The following is a 21,193-nucleotide window of genomic DNA, read 5'->3' on the forward strand; positions in this document are numbered from 1 at the left end:
AGAGATGGGACTAACAGACCATCTGACCTGCCTCCTGAGAAATCTGTATGCAGGTCAAGAAGCAACCGTTAGAACCGGACGTGGAACAACGAATTGGTTCAAAATTGGGAAAGGAATATGTCAAGGCTGTATATTGTCTCCCTAATTATTTAACTTATATGCAGAGTACATCATGCGAAATGCTGGGCTGGATGAAGCACAAGCTGGAATCAAGGTTGCTGGAAGAAATATCAAGAAAATCAGATATGCAGATGACACCACCCTTATGGCAGAAAGTGAAAGGAACTAGAGAGCCTCTTGATGAAGGTGAAAGAGGAGAGTGAAAGAGCTGGCTTAAAACTAAACATTCAAAAAACTTAGATCATGGCATCTGGTCCCATCACTTCATGGCAAATAGATGAGGAAAAAATGGAACCAGTGACAGACTTTACTTGTTGTTGTTGTTGTTGTTCTATTCCTTTTTTTTCTTTTAGTTTTTTTTTTTTTTCTTTTGTTTTCAGACTTTATTTTCTTGGGCTCTTTCTATGGTTTTTCCAATAGTCATGTACAGATGTGAGAGCTGGACCATAAAGAAGGCTGAGCGATGAAGAATTGATGCTTTCAAATTGCGGTGCTGGAGAAGATTCTTGAGGGTCCCTTGGACAGCAAGGAGACCCAACCAGTCCATCCTAAAGGAAATCAGTCCTTCATATTCATCTGAAGGACTGATACTGAAGCTGAAGCTCCAATACTTTGGCCACCTGATGTGAAGAGCCGACTCATTAGAAATGACTCTGATGCTGAGAAAGATTGAGGGCGTGATGAGAAGGGGGCAACAGAGGATGAGATGGTTGGATGGCATCATCGACTCAATGGACATGAATTTGAGCAAACTCTGGAAGGTAGGGGAGGACAGGGAGGCCTGGTGTGCTGCAGTCCATGGGGTCACAAAGAGTCAGACATGACTAAGCAACTGAACAACAACAAAAACCCTAGACATTATATATAAGACATGAGAGGAAATCTAAAAGATGGAGAGAAAAATGCAGACAGACTAGGGACTTTGGGATCTGAGGCACAATCTGGTGATGAGTTGCCTGTGTTTTCTTTCAGCCTCATGGTTCCCAGACCTGGAGCTGAAGAAGCTGGCATCCTAGAAATGTCAAAAGGAGCAAACAAACAAACAAACAAAAAGTCCCCAACACAAGTTAAAATAACAGGAAAGGGGAAGTCTAACAAGAGTAAGAACTTTTAACCAACTTACTCCAGCCAAAAACCACAGATAAAAATGGTGACTCCATTCCCACCCACACCATCAAAGGGAGAATGGAAGCCTAGACTTTCTGCTAGTGGGGTGTATCAAAGGACCCCAACTGTATCCCCACCCCCACCCCCACTGAGATGGTATCAGAGATGTCTGCAGGGAGCCAGACTTTCATCCCCACCAGACAGTAATGGGCTCTGCCCCTGTGGTGTCAGTAGACCACTTGGGGCATCTAAACTCCATCTACAACAGTAATAAGGCACCCCTCTCCATCCCAGCTGGGGTGGCGTCAAAGGAGTCAGAGTGGAGTCAGGATTTTCACCACTGCCCAGAGATAACGAGGCTGATCATTTACTTTCTTATGGTCAGCAGTGGCCCCATGGGGAGCAATAACAAGGAATTCCTACCCCTCTCAGCCAGGGTAATAGGTATTGATGGCTGCATCATGGGATGCAAACCTCCCACCCCTGCCAAGCAGTTCCTAGCAGCCCCTTTCCTCTCCAGTGTCAGCAGAGGTCAAGTGGTGAACTGGACTTCTACCCCAACCTGGAAGGAACAAGGCAGTGCCCTTCCCTTCTTCCGCCAGGAATTAGAAGAACCAGTTATAACAGAAAGTTTAAGTAAGATCCAGAGTCTCATAATGCAATACCCAAAATGTCCAGGTTTCAACTGAAAATTACACATCACACCAAGAATCAGGAAAATCTAAACTTGAAAGAAAAAAGAACATCAATGGATGTCAACTCTAAAATGACTGAGATATTACAATTAACTGAGAAAGATTCTAAAGCAGCCACCTCAACGCTTCAACAAGCAATTATGAACATGCTTGAAACGTGAAAAAATAGAAAGCCTGAACAAATAAATGGAAACTCTCAGAAAGAGATGATATAAAAAAGAAAAAAGTGGAAATTTAAGAACTGAAAAATATAAAGCTGAAGATTAAGTGGATGGGCTCAACAGTGGAATGGAGGGGTCAAAGCGGGGTGGGGGGGGGGGGAATCTGTGAACTGGAAAATAGAGCAATAGTAATTGCCCAATTTGCACAATACAGAGAAAACAGAATGGGGTGGGGTGGGGGAATGAATAGAGCCTCAGTGATTTATGGACTCACGGCAAAAATCTAACTTTATATTGTCTGAATCCCAGTAGAAGAGGAGAAAGAGAGCAGGCTGAAAAATTATTTGAATAAATAATGGCTGAAAACTTTCCAAATTTGGCAAAAAAACATAAGCCTATAGATTAAGTAAATCATGACACGTAAGTAAATCACAAACAGGATAAGCCTAAAGAAACCCCATACCAAGTTAAACTTTACAAAACTAAACACAGTATTCTTCTTATATTTACTTAAGTGTAATTTCATGCTGTTGAATATAATAAAAAATTTGAACAACAACAAACCAACCCTAAAAACAAAGGATCTTGAAAGTTGAGAGAAGCAACACCTTATATAAAGAAGAAAAACAGCTTAAATAATAGCAGATTTCTCATCACAAATCACAGACGCAAGAAGGGGGTGGCAAAACATTTGTGAAGTGCTGAAATAACTGTCAACCTATAATTCTATATCCAGTGAAACTATCCTTCAAGAATGAAAGAAAATCAAGACATCAGCTAAAGAAAAACTAAGAAAGTTCAGTTTATCATCATCAGAATTATCTTAAGAAAATGGCTAAAGGAAGTTCTCTAAACAGAAAGGAAACGGAAAAGGAAGGAATCTAGGAATATGAAAAAGGAAGAAAGCACATAAAGAGTAAAAACTGTGAGTAAATACACTTCCTTCCCCTAAGTTTCTAAATTATTTGATGATTGAAACATAGATTATCACACTGCATGATATAGTTATAAATATGAGTAGAGGAAATTTAAGACAATTATAACCAGGGGAAGGCAAAGAGCTGTAAAGGGAGGCAAGGTTTCTACACCTGACTTGAACTGATAAAACACTGACACCATCCGACTGTAATAAATTGTACATATGTAAAGTAATACCTGGAGCAATTACTAAGAAAACTACAAAGACACACACTCAGAAACACTCCAGCCATAGAAGAATCTACAGAATAATATAAATTAAAACTGTATAGATAAATAAAAACAGAATTCAAAAAAATGTTCAAGTGATCCATCAAAAGGCAAGAAAAATAAAACAGAAGCATAAGGAATAGAGCAGAAAACAATAAAATGGCAGGTTTAAGTTCTAACATCAATAATTACATCAAACATAAGTGACCTAAATACACCAACTGAGAAAATAAATAAATACACACCCCAACTGAAAGACAGAGATTGGCAAAATGGGTTAGGAAATATGACCCAACTGAATGCTCCCTATAAGAAACTCACTTAAATATGATTTTATAGGTAGGTTGCAAATAAAAGGATGGAAGAAAACTTATCATCCAAACATTCATTAATCAAAAGAAAGTAATGTAATTGTAAAGAAAATGGCAACCCACTCCAGTATTCTTGTCTGGAGAATCCCATGGACAGAGGAGCCTGGCGGGCTACAGTCCATGGGATGCCAAAGAGTCGGACACAGCTGAAGCAACTGAGCATGCACAAAGAAATGGATATTACTTATTATTTCTTTAGAGCAAAGAAACTTACCACAGATTCAGAGGGACATGACATAACAACAAACTCACTTAAGCAAAAGAGAATAATTTCCTAGAAGACTCATAAAACCAAACTGTTGGCTGGATAAGGGGTTAGTGGAAATCAAAGACATGGAACCATGAATTAGATGTTTTCCATTCTCTTTATTTCTACTTCTCAATAGGAATTTCACTTCTCAGATTTCCGTGAGACCGAAAACATGGCCACCAGTGGTTCTTGAGACTCATGCCTCTTGCCATCTGTGTGTCCCCAGCTCCAGCTCAAATAATTTCAGCAATGAGAGTGATGCTGGTTCATAAAAACAGCAGGTGTAAAAAAAACAAAAAAAAAGAAAAAAAAAAAAAAAACAGCAGGTGGTAGATCTGCTAGTCACATGGTTCCATCACAAACACCTCTTCAAATCCTCATACTCCTGATGAATGCCTACTTTCCATTACAGGTTCCATTTAAGCATCATTTCTGTAAGAATTCTAGTATGTTCTCACAATAGAGTTTAACACTGTTCTTTGGACCCTCTTCACATATCCTCTATATACCTGTATCATGGATCTGATGATGCTTTATTTTGCTTATTTGTTTACATCTCTCTGCATGCATAAGTTGCTTCTGTCATGTCCAACTCTGCGACCCCATGGACTGTAGCCTGCCAGGCTCCTCTGTCCATGGGACCCTTCAGGCAAGAACACTGGAGTAGGCTGCCATGCTCTTCTCCAGGAGATCTTCCCCATCCAGGGATCAAACTCATGTCTCTTAACTCTCCTGCATTGGCCAGCAAGTTCTTTACCACTAGCACCACCTGGGAAGCAGCTCTCTTTCTACTAGACCCTAGTTTCATAGACATCTTTACTTCCCCATGTCCTAGCAGGGTAGTCAGGTTGCTAAGGATTCTAAAACAAAACTCACTGGCAACTCATTCCAGGAGTAGACATTGAGCAGTTGTAATCAACGTGCTCACTAATGTGCTTAAAGGAGTGACCACGGTAGCAGAAGAAATTGCTGACGTTTGCCAGGAAGAATGAAGAGGCCTGCCCCAGGACAGGGTCACACTCACCATTTCATTGTATTCTCTACTCCCTAGGGCGGCTTCCTTGGTTTGGGACAGAGGAAACTCCAAACAGGAAGTGGCATGTCAACCTACATAGTGATGTAAATCACTACTGAATAACTGAGGAGTTATATCCCAGTAATGCCACTGAGAGACAATTCCCATCTGGGGAGTTGGTATTAAATTTAAAAATGTAAAAACCAAGACACACACAAAGCGAAAAGGGCCCTTCCAAGCTCTCTGTCGAACAAAGAGGGGAAAAGATGAAGAGCTAAGGGGCTTTTTAATAGTGGGAAAAAACGTACCAGTGACAGGATGCCCTCTGTCCCAGATGACAGGTCCAAACACCGCCGTGCTCCGGGCAGCTGCAGACCCAAGCTCAGGCCTCTCCGAGACGCCTACGAAACGCTCCATGGAGAGAACAGGAGAGTGGCCTGTCAGCCAAGTGGTCATCCCTCAGAGCACGCCTGCCAATTTCCTTCCCTCCCGTTTCTCATCCTGCTCGATGTCTTTTCTAGGAACCGTTCTCTGAGCCAGGACCAGGACATCTGCGCTGGATATTGGTCGCAGTAGTAAATCTTCTCTGGTGAGAGCAAAATATGTATCTCTGACCTCCAGTTTCTCACCAGAACCCAGCTGGATTGGCCTAGCAGAGCCCATACACCCTGAGGCACACACTGGTATAATTTTTCCTCTGACACTTAGGTGACACAACATAATTACATCTATTGCATCGTCTCTCACTCACCAGCACAGACATGAAAAAGTTAGGGAGAAAAGCTAACTCCCCAGAGCAAGTTTACAAGGCGATCTGTGTGCGGCACCAGTGCATACAGGACACGAAACGTCACTAGAATTAACTCAAAAATAAGTTTCATGAACTCAGGTGCCACAAACAACTCCTCACATAACCAGTAGACATGAACTGGTCCCACATCCACAGAAGTAGGGAAAATAGTCCTTACCAGCACCAGCTCCATCCACACTAAATGAATTTTGAAAATTTATTTAAATGAATATTAGTTTGGATGGGCTAAATTACTAGTCTGCTTCATATTCCTTGGTTGAGTACAGTGCCCATTTCTCTTGTTTATTATGTTTCATATCTGAGCTAACCAATCATCAAACAAAATGGAAATCTTTTAGAGTCAAGATGATTTAGAACTGTGTTTCGAGTTTTTGCTCAGAGACATGCTAACGAGCAGTGTGGTTCACTGGCTTCTAGTTTATTCTCCTCCTCCCTTCTCTTACCTTTCCACTATTTGAGGAGGGGAAAAGCAAAGGGAGAAAAAGGAAACCAAGGTGGTTGAAAGAGAAAGCTGATGGGGTGGACTAAAATTTGACTGATAATAATTTACTAATTACAAATAGTAATTTAAATAGTAATTTAAAAAAAGAAAAATTATGAAAAGTGACCAGGCCAAGTGTGACCACTCACTTCTCAGTCTTTTATTTTTAATGAAAAGGAGTTATGAGAACATGTCTTCAAAAAGTGACCTCCTCTAACATTTAAAATGACACTTCAGATTCAAACACAGATAGAAACTGAGCATATGCTCAAGACGGCTGATGGCATCAGTTCACTTGGATCTGTTCCTCACATCCTGCTTCCAAGTCATTTCATGTGGACCTAAATGCGAGGCTTCCCAGGTGGCTCAGTGTAAAGAATCCTCCCACCAATGCAGGAGAGGCAGGAGACATGAGACATGGGTTTGATCCCTGGGTCAGGATGATCCCCTGGAGTAGGAAATGGCAACCCACTCCAGTATTCTTGTCTAGAATATTCCATGGACAGAGGAGCCTTGCAGGCTACAGTCCATGGGGTGGCAAAGAGTCAGACATGACTGACCAACTGAGCACACACTTGGACCTAAGTGTAAGAAATCAAAACACAAAAAATACTAAAAAAAGTCATGGGAGAAAAATATTTTATAATCAAATAGGCAAAAACTATAAAAAATTAAAGAATTATCAAATGGTTTTTACATATATGCAAAGATGTTCAAACTCATCCGTAATTAAACAAAGGCAAATGAAGCTGTTCCAAGAAGTACGTACATAAATCCAGTGTTCTGTTCTACCTAGGAAAACCTTATAAATATTGGAAAAGGTTATTATGCTGGCTTTTCACAGAACATTACATGGAATGGTGGCTTAAACTTTTGATTATTAAAGGAAAGTTTGACTTCAGAGGCCTTAGATACATTTGGACTACAATTGCAAAATAAAAGAGAATGTATTACCATTGAATTAAAATGCCCTACTGAATAAAAAGAATATTGCTATTTCAAACTGTATTTCTCAGCTAAAATGCAGACTAAAATACACTATACACAACACACCAATGTTGTATGTCATATATATGCCAAGGAAAAAACTGGAAGGACATAAACACTATCTTAACGGTTTATCTTTTACCTGGTATAATTAGAATTGATTTACTTTTATGATTTTATTTTTGGCTGTGCTGGATCTTCATTGCCGCTTGGGCTTTCTCTAGTTGCAGGGTGCGGGCTTCTCATCGTGGTAGCTTTTCTTGTTTCAAAGCACCGACTCTAGGGTGCACAGGCTTCAACAGTTGTGGCATATGGGCTCAGTAGTTGTGGTATACCAGTTTCGTTCCTCTGCAGAATGTGGGATCTTCCCAGATCAGGGATCGTACCCTTGTCTCCTGCATCAGCAGGTGGACTTTTTACCACTGAGTCACCAGGGAAGCCCTCAATTTGATTTTAAAAATGTTCTTCCTTTATGCTTTTGCATTATTTTCCTCCCCAAGATTTCTGTAATGAACCCATGTAGGTTACTTGCGTAAAAAGAAAATGCATTAATTTAGAAAATGATCACTCAGTAAAGAGAATATTACACACTCCTCCAAACCACGATTCAAGCAAATCTAACAACTACATTGAACAGCTTACAAGAAAGGAGTAGAGCAGGTGTCTGTATGTTAAATGAGAACTTTCTCAGCTTATTAGTCCACTTACAAGATTAACGCAGGATAGAAACCACTGCAACAAGCAACAAATGTAAAATATATGAAATAGCTTCTCAAATCATTAATGTTGAGCTCCGAAAGAATCTTTGTAGCACCCGTAAAAGAGATCTTGTGGTTTTAAAAAGCTCTTGAACTTGTTCTCTGAGAAATTCAATCTGTAGGTCTGTGTTTAAACACACAGGATATTATTATATAACTAAGCAGCTGTGAAGATTAATCGTGATTAAAAATAAAAGGGAAAACACACAGAACACCAAGGCAGGACTGTTCAACGAGAGAAGGGTGACTCAAAGGAAAACAGTATCTATACTGGGTAATAAAAAGTCAACCCACAGACTTATCAAGTAAGAATAAAGATAATCTATTTCAAATCTGACTCAAAAGGTATGCTTGTTAAATATGATTATACTAGAATGCAAATAATACTCATAAGCATATATACAAAATACATGCATTATGGACCATTTGTGAATGGCCCAGTATTTCCAAATTTCATGCCATTTTTCAAACCCGAACACCTTAATGTGTCTATAATTTATCTTTCCAATTTTACCCCACAGTCCAGATGCTTGAATGCCATATACACTGTCCACTCACCACCTTCTGCCATGAACTCCCAGTTCATCCCTTACATATAAGCCCCAATCCATTAACATTTTCTTGGAGCCCACCACCCCACCTTATACTGTGGCATGTTCATCCAGACCATAAGGATTTATGGAGCAGCAATAGGATCTATGATAGGTTCTGGGGATACAGAGATGAACAGAACATGGTCTTGCACTCAAGAACTTTGGATGAGCGAGGGACAGACTGGTAAACAATAGTTAAAATGCAGTCCACTTGCAGAGAGAACTCATGGCTACGCTTAGTGGACCCAGCCTCCAGTTATTTGTAATCACTTGTTATTAACCCATCATTCGCAAATTCTCCTAAACCACGGTTTGCAAACTCAAGTCTTACAGGGCAAGCAGGTAACATGAATTTATCAGGCTGGGAGTGAGATAATAGCTCACGCTGATAACTGTCTGATCTAAAGGCATTAAATTTCTTTTTTAAATGCCATGCCTGAAAATCAAAGTGTGCCGGTCTTCTATATACTAAGGTTAACAACATCATTTAGTGTTTACTCCGTGTAGGTCCCTCTTCTAGGCCTTTTACATGTTGAAGCCGATACTGTGATTCTTCCCATTTTACAAGTGGAACAATCGAGGCACTGGAGGGTTCTCATAACTTGCTGAGGTTACACGGTTGTTAGGGTGGTGAGACTGGAGCTTGAACCCAGTCAGGCTCCTTCGGAGCAGTACTTCACAGCGTTAGACTGCTGTATCTAAACTTTCAAAATTCCTTTATTCAGTGTATACTATATAATGAGTTATATATTTAACAATGCCCCAAGTACCACTCCTTTTTGTTGTTGAACAAACTCTTAATCGGTATATACAGACTTGATGCAAAAAAAAATCTGTCCATCTGCGCACTGTTTGATAAATTTCATCACATTCCTTGCTTACAATCATTTTTCTCATTTGAAGGTTCTAATTCTTTAGAAAGTAACTTTGCAGTTTTACCCCAAGACATACATGTTCAGTATTGAAGACAGCAGGGAGAGTGAAGTGTTTAAGATATTCACGGTATTCTCACAACCACTCCCCACCTCCTTCCCCATCCTTCCAGTCTATCTCCAACACCCTTCCCAGTTCTGGATGCATGTGGTTCACCATCAGTCCTCCAACCAGCAGGATAACATTTGGTTTTCAGTAACTGTCAGCATAATGCTTACACCTCTGTGGATCTTTCCGGACAAGGCAATCCATCAGGCCAGTGCCCTCAGAAAAGTCCTATTAATACCAGCTAAAACAAACCCAAGGACACCATGGCATCTGGTGCAACAGGCAAGATATAAACTCCCATGTCAGTGATCTTAATTCAAAACGTTTCACTGGTTTAAGAGATGTAGTCAGTTTTTAATCACAAACTTTCCTAAGAACTCTGAACATTATATTCTTTTCACTTAAGTAAGCTGAAGCCAAAAACTCAAGATTCTTGCCAGAGGCTGTATCAGTTCTGCCTCCTGGCCTTTGCTCCTACTGCTTCCTCAGCGGGGACCTCCCCACACCACCTGCACCCCCTTCCCAAAGCCTGCCTCCTACCCCAGCTTCCTGAAATTCCTCACGCGTCCCCTCCTCTGGGAAACCTTTGACCTCCAAAGTGGTTATGTGTCCCTCCTGTCTACACCCAGTGACCAGCAGGTAGTATCAATTTCAATTGCCTGTTTACTTCTCTAATCTGTAGTTAGAATATATGTAGATATACTTTTTAGCTCAATCTGTACCTAAAATTTATGCAGTAATACTTATTTCTAAAAAAAAAAAGAAAAAAAAAAGTTGTGCCCTTGAGCTTTAAACTTGGCTGTTTATTTTACAATCTCAAGAATGGCAAAAAATATATGGGCTGTGAGCTTTGGCATCGAACTAATGTGGGTTTGCCATCCAACTCTAGTTCTAATGGCCGTGTGACCTTGAACTGAGGCAATTTTATCCTTCGGAAAATAAAGACCTACTTCACTGTCAAGAGTAAAGCAAAGGGGCGCAGAGCATATCACCTGTGCAAGTCTGCGCTAAGTGTTAACTGCTGCTTTATTTCTCAGGAGACATTTAACTTTCATCAAAAGGAGAGATTTAACCAAAAGGACAGAAAAAATAATGCTAGCTGATTGGGGAACTACTCAAATGTATTTTATGATAAGCAACGTTACCTACATTGAGATTAATACTTAACATTTGTTATCTGTTGCTCTCCACCTATTCAGTATCAAAATGTGTCTTACATGGTTTGAAACTGTATCTGACTCTTTTAAATGCTCTAATAGAAAACAGATCTGAAAAATAAAAAGCACTGTTGGCACCATCTAACGGAGTATCTTTAATGCCAGGAAATTAATAGTACAGTAAACATCAATGAATAATAACCTATCTCAGTCTCTAGCAGACTGGAAACTTCATCCAAATCTCTAAGCATCAAATTTAAAAGGACTTAGAAAGCATTTTGAAATTATTTGCTTAACAGTAAATTGGCTTCTGAGCCAGTGAAAAATCCAGTAATCCAGTTGAGTGTTTAAACCCTTCTTTTTAACCCTTCTTAGACAGGAACTAAGATGCTTAGTTGCCAACTGCTGCCAAGTTTAACCTGGTAAGATCCAAAGACAATGCTTACTAATAAAGACCATCTTCAACGAACTTTTCAACTCTGGACCATTCAGAATTCCAACAGGAAATGTGTCCCGTTTCTGTGGGTTTTGCTTCTTTCACCATCAGTATAAACCAAAAGTACATAACATAAACAACTGCACTGTATGCTCATCATTTATACATTTATTAACCTCCACTTGCTCTAAATCAGAAGCCATACTAAGAACTTGGCGGATGCAAGAAGAACAAAACAATGTATTTCTGCTCTTAAGCAGCTCTCAGTGTTGAGTTTTATTTGCGAAACATGTAATATTTTAAGCCATCATTAATTCACAACTGAAGCAGGCACTTATTCATAGCTGAAACCAAAGACTTGAGATGGGACAGAAATGATACAACAGAGGTGGGAGTGGGCAGGAGACAAGACCACTAAAAAGACAGGAAAAGAAAACTAGGGTGTAATTCTGGTGCTGAGAGCTAGAGACTCATTCAGAATCCAGATCTGCCAACTACGAGATGCAAACAATTGTTTTTTGCAATGAGTATGTATTTTATAATTAAAACTTTTTAATTTCCAAAAATGTTCCTTGTTTCATAGTTTTGAAGATCAGGCGAGAACACTGGTCAAAGTGCATGGCACAGAGCTTTTTACCGGGAAACTCAACTAGTATACTTGTCTTTAAAAATGGAGTATCCCCATAATGAATTTTTAACACAATTTTGTTAATTTAATTTACATTAACACACATTTTGTTAAGAAGAGTTTTGTTCATGATGATAATGCTCGATGACAGAAAGTGAAGCAGAAAGGTAAACAAAAAAGTAAAAGCCTCCAAGTCAGCCAAGACCTAAAATCACATTAGGACTGGAGCTCTTGACAGCTTGCCGCCTTACCCTAAAGAAGTTATTCTATCATCATGGACAGATTTTCACAGGGTGGGAAAGAATAAATGTTAGAGATATAAAGGACCTCAAAATAGCAACTGACACTCCTCAAACACTGATGTTCACTTCACTCTTCGTGATCCTTAAATAAATGCATTTCCCAGCTGTACTAGATGCCTGGGGTCTGGCTGCTCAGCATACAGACCCAGTCCTACTTCAGCCCGTTCCCGGTTCCTCTGCAATGGTGAGAGAGGGAGGGGAGGAGCCATCCCCCTGCCCTCTGGCGGCAGAAGCATGGCCTGCAGCCTCAGCACAGCTGGAACTGGGCTCCCTCCTGGGGCTCCGCTCCCCAGGATGGTCTCCGCCGGGCCTGGGGCAGAATCCTGGCCCCCTGGCCCCACAGCAACTTCTCATCCATTCTGTGACCTACACGCTCACCCGATAAATTCATTTTCTCCTTAAGTAGTTCCTGTTGTGTGTCAACAAGAACCCTAAACTAAGGACACTTTTGTAAAACTAATAAATATCAGTGCCATGAAATTATTTTAGTATCTTTTTCTCCATGACTGAATATACAAAAATAATGGAAGCAAAGTATTCTTCCGCTGTAAAGATGGGTGGAATAGATCAAAATCCACTTGTTGAATTTTCTTTAAATAGTCCTCCAGAGCAACCTGGAAAAAGAGAATAATGGTCACCAGATCATATAGATTAATTCTTTTAAAGAAACAAAAATAAAACCAGCAGGTATTAAGGCTACTTTAGTCTTCCTGAGATGGTCTTCTGCATGCTAAGACTGTAAACGAGAATTTTTAAGAGAGAGAAAATAAAGACATCTTCTAAGAAGTTTGGAAGTTATGAAGCTAGTAAAACTGTATCACAGAGCTAGGACTAGAAATATCAAGCCAATTCTGATAATAATTTATAGTGTTCTGGTCAAAATGTAAAAAAAAGGAATGATTTACTACTAGATTCTGTAGGATACAAAAGGGGTGTTTCAATTAAGGAAAAGGAACACACACACCCCACCCCCCACAGAAATGCACTGTGCCATGAGCGGGAGCCCAAGTTGTTTAAAACAGTATTTTGTGAAAAAGTTCAGAGTCTCCATGTTCTTGTTAGAAGAAAATCTGCAACCAGGGAGAACCATCACGGGTCCCTTAAAGGTCACACCATGCTCCCCCATCACACAAAACTTGGCAGTTTTCCCTGGGGTTGGGGGGGCGGGGGCAGGTTGGAAAACACTGTCGACGGGCAGTGCTCTTCATGGTTTTCAATGTTACTAATCTGTAAATTTTCATCGTATTGCAGCAACTTCCTCATTACACAGAGAAGCTCCGAGTTTGGCACTGCACGATGCGAGCAGTCCCACCGCCCTCTCACCCATGTGCACGGCGCCCCCTGGAGTTCTGCGCACGACCTGGGTGTCCCACACAGCCGGTCTACAGGACTGCGCGTTCTCCCAGGATTTTCTTCCACATACTGTCAACGAGCAAGTTTACATATAAATTCAGTCTCTATTTCTGAAACTCTCAACTTATATACACACATCAGATATGTGCATGAATGCATGCAGCTGCAAAAAACCTGGAAACAGTCCAGAAGTTCTTTGACAGAAACAAATAAATAAAATGTTCACATGATGAAATATTAAGCTGCAGTGAAATTAAAATGTATTTAGATGGAATAATATGGATAAATCGTAGCAACATTATGTGTGTGTGTGTGTGTGTGTGTGTGTTTGTGTGTGTGTAACCTAGAAGAAATAAATAGAAAATGATCCATTTTTTTTTTTTAAATGATCCATTTTTACAAAGCTCAAAAACAAAACTAAGCAACATATTGGTTAGGAATATATAAAATGGGAAAAGCATTTTTAGAATAATAAATACCAAGTTCAGGACAGCTACCTGGAGGAGGAAGGCAGAAGTAAGGGGATGAGATGGGGAAACACATGAGCGCAATGAAACAGCAACATTCTAGTTCGTGGATGGAGCAGTGAGTTCATGCGTATTCACTATGTTATGCTTCACAATACATGCATACATATATGGATATAGTCATTTGTAGATATCAAATAAAAAACACTTTAAAAGAGAATAAAAGAAAAACCTTTGAAGGTATTTTAGTGGACTCTCACATGTTCTTTGTTTTTTGGGGGGAAAAAGCTCATATTATTCATAATGTTCTGTAACTTTTTTGGCTGTGAGAGATCGTTACTGTGGCATGCAGGCTTCTCTAGTTCTGGTGACGGGCTTAGCTGCCCTGTGGCATGTTGAATCTTCCTAGACTAGGGATCAAAACTGCACGCCCCCTGAATTGGAAGGACTCTCAACCACCAGACTCTACTGTAACCTGCTTTTTTTGAATCACTCAATATATTGTGATTAACTTTTCATCTCTAAGAATTTTATTATGTACATTTTAATAGTTTTATAATATCCAATTATAGGTATAGTTACTGAAATTAAGATGCAAGCACATAATAAAGAATTATACAGCCATTAAATATTAAATAAATATTTTTAATGATGTGGTTAAATGCTTGACAAATAGGACACTACCATATAAAGTGTGATTTTAAAGACACACAGAAATTCATTAAAAAAAAAAAAAAAGAACAGAGTGAATAGCTTTTGTCTCTGGGTCCAGGAACTGTGCTATTTGTGGTATGGTAATTATTTTCTTTTAATATTCTTTTTATATTGTCCAAATCTCTATTATGAGAATATATTGCTTTTATAATCAGGAGAAGATTTCATTGAAATACAGATGAAACAGACCTCAAAATTCAGAGCTCAACTGAGCCTGGGAGGCTGCCGTCTACGGGACTGCACAGAGTCGGACACGACTGAAGCGACATAGCAGCAGCAAGCATTCACAAGTCAGGATTTGGTTCAAAGTCTGAGTGAGTGAGGGAGTAAGGGAGTGACTCAGTCGTGTCTGACTCTTTGTGACCCCATGGACTACAGCCCACCAGGCACCTCCGTCCATGGGATTCTCCAGGCAAGAATACTGGAGTGGGCTGCCACTTCCTTCTCCAAGCAAAGTCTGGCTAATGGCAAATAAATTGTTCAACGTAACAAATTCATTGTGAAATTTTCAAAGATCTTATAATTTCTTAATATAGCTTCTGAAAACCATGGGCTTCTCTGGTAGCTCAGCTGGTAAAGAATCCGCCTGCAATGCAGGAGACCCTAGTTCGATTCCTGGGTTGGAAAGATGTGCTGGAGAAGGGATAGGCTTACCCACTCCAGTATTCTTGGGCTTCCCTTGTGGCTCAGATGGTAAAGAATCCGCCTGCAAAGCGGGAGACCTGGGTTTGATCTCTGGGTTGGGAAGATCCCCTGGAGAAGGGAAAGGCTACCCACTCCAGTATCCTAGTCTGGAGAATTCCATACAGTCCATGGGGTCACAAAGGGTTAGACACGACTAAGCGACTTTCACTAGCACTTCACTTTTCTGAAAACCTCATCTATAGAGAACAACATATGCTACCCCGGAAGAGTCATTTTCAAACAGCAGAACCTTTTCTTTGAAGAAAGTAATGAACAGATGCCCCACACACGGGGTGAGACGTGCCCCGGCTGGATGAGGAGGACAGCAGCAGCTCCCCGGAACTGTCATGCAGTCCCGCCACTTTCTCCTCGCACAGTTTGGAAACTGAGAACTGGGCTCCAACCCCAGGAGTCTCTGATCCATTAGGTCTGCGGCAGACCCCCAAATGTGCATTTCCAACAGGACCCCAGGCAGATACTGCCGGCCCAGGGACCATGCCACCAGCCCAAGGGACTGGTTCTTGGCCTAGATGCACTTCACGATTTCTGGGGGAACTTGTAAGTGGTATCAATGCCTAGATCCCACCTCTTAGATACTGTGATTTAGTTGGTTTAGAGATAAGTCCAACATTGTTTTGTTTTAAAAGTTCCCCCAAGTGATTCTGACAGACAACCAGAGTTGAGAACAACTTTTTTTTCCCACAAATGTGAACAAAACAGTCTTTAATCTTCTTGGGGCTTATAAATCAAAACAGGTGATGGTACATCACCAAATGATCAAATAAATAACAATTAAAAATGGTGATTTAGAACGTGTTGACATAGAGAGACTTGACATCTCATTTATACCAAAAACACATATATAATTATATGAATATAAAAAGTCCAAAAAGATGAACAGACATTATCTCTGGAAAGGATGGAATTGAGAAAATATTCCAATTTCTTCTTTTGCCTCTTGTTATGTGAACATCTAAAATATTAATGTATTACTTTCATAATAAGTAAACTCAGTAAAGAAACGAAATGATTTCAAACACTCAGATCTGAGACTTAGGACAAAAGATGTCAAGGGACAGAAGTGAATCTTTGAACATATTTTAGGGAGAAAGGTAGAAGGTATGTTTGGTACTGTAGAAAATGCTTGAGTTTTCCATTTTCAAATATCACAAATCTTTGAACCTTGGTCTACAAAATGAAGTAAACCACACTGAAGAATAATGTATGAGATGATCTAGCTCAGAACCTGTTTCCCATAATAGGTACTACTGACCGGAAGTTATTCTCATTTTTTAATGTATTTTACAACAATGGTTCCTGAACCTGGCTACACATCAGAATCACCCGGGTAATTAAAAAAATAAAAATCATCACAAATCCTCCTAGGAATGCACCCCCCACAACCCCAAGAGTCTGAGTCTTAGTAAGAAGACCCCAGGAATCAGTATTTTTGAAGAGGCTTTCCAATATGATTCTGATGCAGCCAGCTCAGCACTGCACTTTCAGGAACCACTGCTACAATATGGTCACTATTGAGAAAAAAATTAGTAAGTGTACCATTAAGTCACACTTATATGGCTAGAAGCAGCCTAACACACCTATGAGGCAGTTTCTCCTGTGAGTCCCATTTTACCTATGGGTAAACTGAGGAACGTAATGATTAAGGAACTTGTTCCACAATAAGTGACAAAGCAGATTCAAACCAGTGCAGCCCGGCTGCCGTCAGCGCTTATGACAATTCCACTCACCTGCTTCTGGGGAACATAGGCACGACCTTCACCAAGAGCAGAATGTTAACTAACAAAACCCACCCTAAGGGACGAAAACAAAAACAAATACTACAAACTAAAGAACTGCACTGGAAACCTTATTTTAAAAAAAAAGACTATACATATCTGCTTTATTAACTAAACAACTTTCTCTGTTAATCTACTCACAGTCTGAAGAAAAGCAGGAAATGCTCTCACAGGAACACTTCTGTGGAAGGACCTAGCCTAAAAAAGGAAGACAAAGGAAACTGGTTTGAAAGACAAGTATTTCTGGAAATTAACCCTCTCCCTCTGAAAGTGGACACAAAGCAACACCAGCAGTTTCAAACAGCAGAGTTAGGGCCTTTCTTGAAAACAAGAGAACAGTCATCTCTTGCTGGTTGAGATTAACTTGCCAAACCTAAAGATATCAGGAAAAGGTAGTATATTAAGAATTCTATTTATCTGACTCTGCCAGGTCTTAGTTGTGGCATGCAGCACCTTCAGTTGCAGCACGTGGGATCCAGTTCCCTGACCAGGGATCAAACCCAGGCCCCTTGCATTGGGAACATGGAGTTTTAGTCACTGGAAGTCACCAGGGAAGTCCCAAGATTTCTATTCTTTCTGACATTTGGTTTTGGCATTTCCAGCCGCCACAACTTTGACCACTGCTGCCCCCCCACACACAGAGCACCCCTGGATACAGAAGGCCACCTGTAAATTATGTGTGGATTTTTAACAGCGTGGAAGGTTGGCACCCTAAGCCCTGTGGTTGTGCAAGGGTCGACTGTATTTACACACCAGTCCCAGCACCTCCCCAGCCTGGACGTCAGCCTCTCTCGTCAAGATGAATATAAGACCCTCCCAGCCACGGTTCCTGCGTCTGTGTTCCCCAACCTTTAATTCATGCCACACAGTTAGCCAAATGAATGTCATAAAGTCATTGTTTAACTGAACTCCCTGATAGATCATGTCTCAACTACTCATCTTAGAATTCAAGGCCTTCACATCTTGAATCCAATCTCACCTATCCAACCCAGCTTCCTACTGCCCTGGACTAGAGCCTCGACCCACTTGGAGTAATGCCCACCCTCCACCTTCCCCAAGCCCACCTCTGTCTACAGCCTTTGTTTACATCGACAGAAACTAAACTCCCTGACACACTTCTCAACACACTGTACTCCAGTTTTACTCCATCCACTAAAACTGCTCTCTTCAAGATCATTCACAGTTTACTGAGCAGCATACCCCTCTTTTCTCTTCATTCTCTCGGAGGAGTGCAGGACTTCAGTATTTCCCGTTCTTGGAATCTGCTCCTCCCTCAGGTTTCCAAGACACTGACTCCGAGTCTCCTTCTTCCTAATACATGGCCCTCTCTCTGACAACCTGAGAACTAGAGGTGGGTTCAAGGTTCGGCCTTCGGTCTTCTTGTCTAAATACATACTCTCTTTGGACAAAAGCACACCCGCACCTGGAGTTTTAACCCTAAGCCTTCCATCTGGATGACTCCCCAGGCTGCATCTGCAGTTCTGACCTCCTTTTAAAGTCCTCATCCTACAGTCTGCATTCTGGCCCCCCTCCCTGAATGTCCCCGAATCCCCTTAAATTCAGCGATGCCCAGAGGCTACTGACGAGCAGCCAGCACACCACTACTCTTCTACTGCTGGCTCCGACTGGCGCCAGCACAGCCTGCATTCCATCTTCATGAAACCTGCGGCTGCCCTGCTCCCTGACCCTGTCACAATCTCACCAGTTACCAAGTCTAGCTGCTTCTTCCTCTTACGTGTCGCTTCAGTCGTGTCCGACTCTGTGACTCCATGGATTGTAGCCCGCCAGGCTCCTCTGTCCACAGGAGTTTTCAGGCAAGAACACCACCGGCGTGGGTTGCCATGCCCTCCTCTAGGGGATTTCCTGAGCCAGGGATCGAATCCGCATCTCCTGCATCACAGATGAATTCTGTACTGCTGAGCCACCGGGGAAACTCGTTATATGTATGTACATTCACATACATACATGTAAAACATCTACCCTCCCTAAATCAGACACTCTTTATGTTTTAATGACTTATTATGGCTGAATTAGTTGCTAAGTATCAAAGTAATCGGTAAGTATTAAACCTAGACAGCATATTAAAAAGCAGAGACATTATTTTGCCAACAAAGATCCATATAATCAAAGCTGTGGTTTTTCCAGTAGTCATGTATGGATGTGAGAACTGGACCAAGCCAAAGAATTAATGCTTTTGAACTGTAGTGTTAGAGAAGGCTCTTGAGAGTCCCTTGGACTGCAAGGAGATCAAACGAGTCAATCCTAAAGGAAATCAACCCTGAATACTCATTGGAAGGACTGATGCTGAAGCTGAAACTCCAATACTTTGGCTATCTGATGCAAAGAACTGACTCACTGGAAAAGACCCTGATGCTGGGAAAGACTGAAGAGGAGAGAAGCGGATGGCAGAGGATGAGATGGTTGGATGGCATCACAGACTCAATGGACATGAGTTTGAGCAATCTCCAGGAGATAATGAAGCCTGGCGTGCTGCAGTCCACGGGGTTGCAGAGTCAGACATGACTGAACAACTGAACAACCACAAAGTAATAAATCTGAGAACCACTTCTTTGTACTTTCTGGGCTTTAATAACTTAAGTGGAAATTTTTTTTTTTTTTGGAAATTTTAATTTCAGAAACTATTTTGACTGAGCAACCTAGGTAAGTTACAAAAATATTTGCTGCAACAAATTTGCTCTTATATTGTATTCTGCAAATGAGTACACCTGCAAGATTCAAAGACCACCATGGTTTCAGTGACACGATTTCCCTCTTACAAATCTCTCTTAGGCGATGTTGCAGGTACGAAATAAGACTGAGCCACAGGAGAGCCGCAGCCCTTTGGACTCCCCTGCAATTCCTACAGCATTCACTCATATCCTGGAAGCAATCAGGTTGAAGCTACCAAGAGGGTTTAAGAATGCAATAAATCAGATACTCTTTCAAATGTGGCAAAAGGAAATGATTTACTAGAGATGATTATTAGAGTATGCAGGATGGAAGCCAAATTACAGCCCGGTGAACAAGGTCACAGTGGTGAGGGCCTTGAGGTAAAAATAAACATAGAACACGTCTTCAAAAAGGGTTAACTAGGAGGGAAAAGTAAGAAAGAGAAGGGCCTCACGGGCCGCCCAATAAAAGCAATAGCAACAAACTAGAAGATAAACGGGGCACGGTGTCGGGGAGGCCAGCTGAAAACACCAGCTGGGAACTGCTGAGGATGGAGTCCTGGGAGGGCGGAAGAGGAGAGGCATCAGCCTTACCAGGCAGGAAGACATACTCTCCCTGGAGAGACAGAGTAACAGTGAGCGGGTGGGTCCCAGAGGAGCCTCACTGAGGACAGCTGAGGAGGAGAAAGGGGGATTTTTAAAAAGTGGAAAAAGTTTACAGTAGGCCCTGAGATACATCTGCTGGGATTTCAGTGAGCAATAGATATGCACTGTTAAACTTAAAAAACGCTACAACCAGCCTTAGGAGTAGCCACAGCTAGAAATGATGGTTTTTTCAATGATTCCGCCAGAGGCTACTTACGTGCTTTAGGTGCAGGTGTGCCTGGCTGGCAACATCATATACCACATCTCTCACGTTTCTATCTTGACGCTTCTGTAGAAAATCCTCTTGTGAAACACCATGCTACATAGGAAAATGCACATTATGTTTGGAATCAAAAAGCACACTTAAAACTAACTGAGCTCAAGACAACAGGGGTTAGAACAATGTATACAGTAAAATGCCTCTTTTGGTTTTTAAAATATAACTATATGTACGTGTCACACACACACACACTGTCTCTCCTAGGAGAATATGCAACCAGATGCTAAGTAAACAGCTGTACCTGGAACAAAATAAACTAACAGATTAAGAAATTCAAAAGAACAGAATAATGAACCTCATCCAGAAAACAAAGGTTCTCATAAACAGTATTCTTTCCTAAGGATTACTTCCTCCTTTAAAAGAACAGGCTAAGGTAAACACTAGGACTAATTATGTAATTGCTGGGAAGGGAGTGAAGCTACACCAAGTGAGGCTCTCTGGACCGTCTTACACACAGCTCCACCAGGACCTAGAATGCCTGACTGATAAAACTCTGACTTGATAACTCTAGAGCAAAAATGCAATAAGCATGCGTTTCAAAGAA

The 21,193-nt window shown here is 41.0% G+C and overlaps 1 protein-coding gene and 1 non-coding gene across 5 annotated transcripts in view; both read right to left on the reverse strand.

Moving 5' to 3' along the window:
• Positions 1–11,263: 11,263 nt before the first annotated feature.
• The window catches only part of NDUFAF6 (NADH:ubiquinone oxidoreductase complex assembly factor 6), a 35,762-nt gene continuing 25,832 nt past the window's right edge, over positions 11,264–21,193 (reverse strand). For all 4 annotated transcript variants that reach the window (XM_043483644.1, XM_043483647.1, XM_043483646.1 and 1 more), the window contains exons 7-9: positions 20,587–20,688; positions 17,197–17,253; positions 11,264–12,655 (exon numbers count right to left, since the gene is read on the reverse strand). In XM_043483644.1, the coding sequence (XP_043339579.1) occupies positions 12,527–12,655; positions 17,197–17,253; positions 20,587–20,688 (288 nt within the window). In that variant the 3' untranslated portion in view covers positions 11,264–12,526. The remainder of the gene's footprint in view (positions 12,656–17,196; positions 17,254–20,586; positions 20,689–21,193) is intronic.
• On the reverse strand, positions 19,847–19,981 carry LOC122451543. The gene has a single exon (XR_006272441.1). It is a non-coding gene; the product is annotated as a small nucleolar RNA SNORA14 (small nucleolar RNA).

Source organism: Cervus canadensis, chromosome 12, assembly GCF_019320065.1.
Source record: "Cervus canadensis isolate Bull #8, Minnesota chromosome 12, ASM1932006v1, whole genome shotgun sequence".
Lineage (NCBI taxonomy): Eukaryota > Metazoa > Chordata > Mammalia > Artiodactyla > Cervidae > Cervus > Cervus canadensis.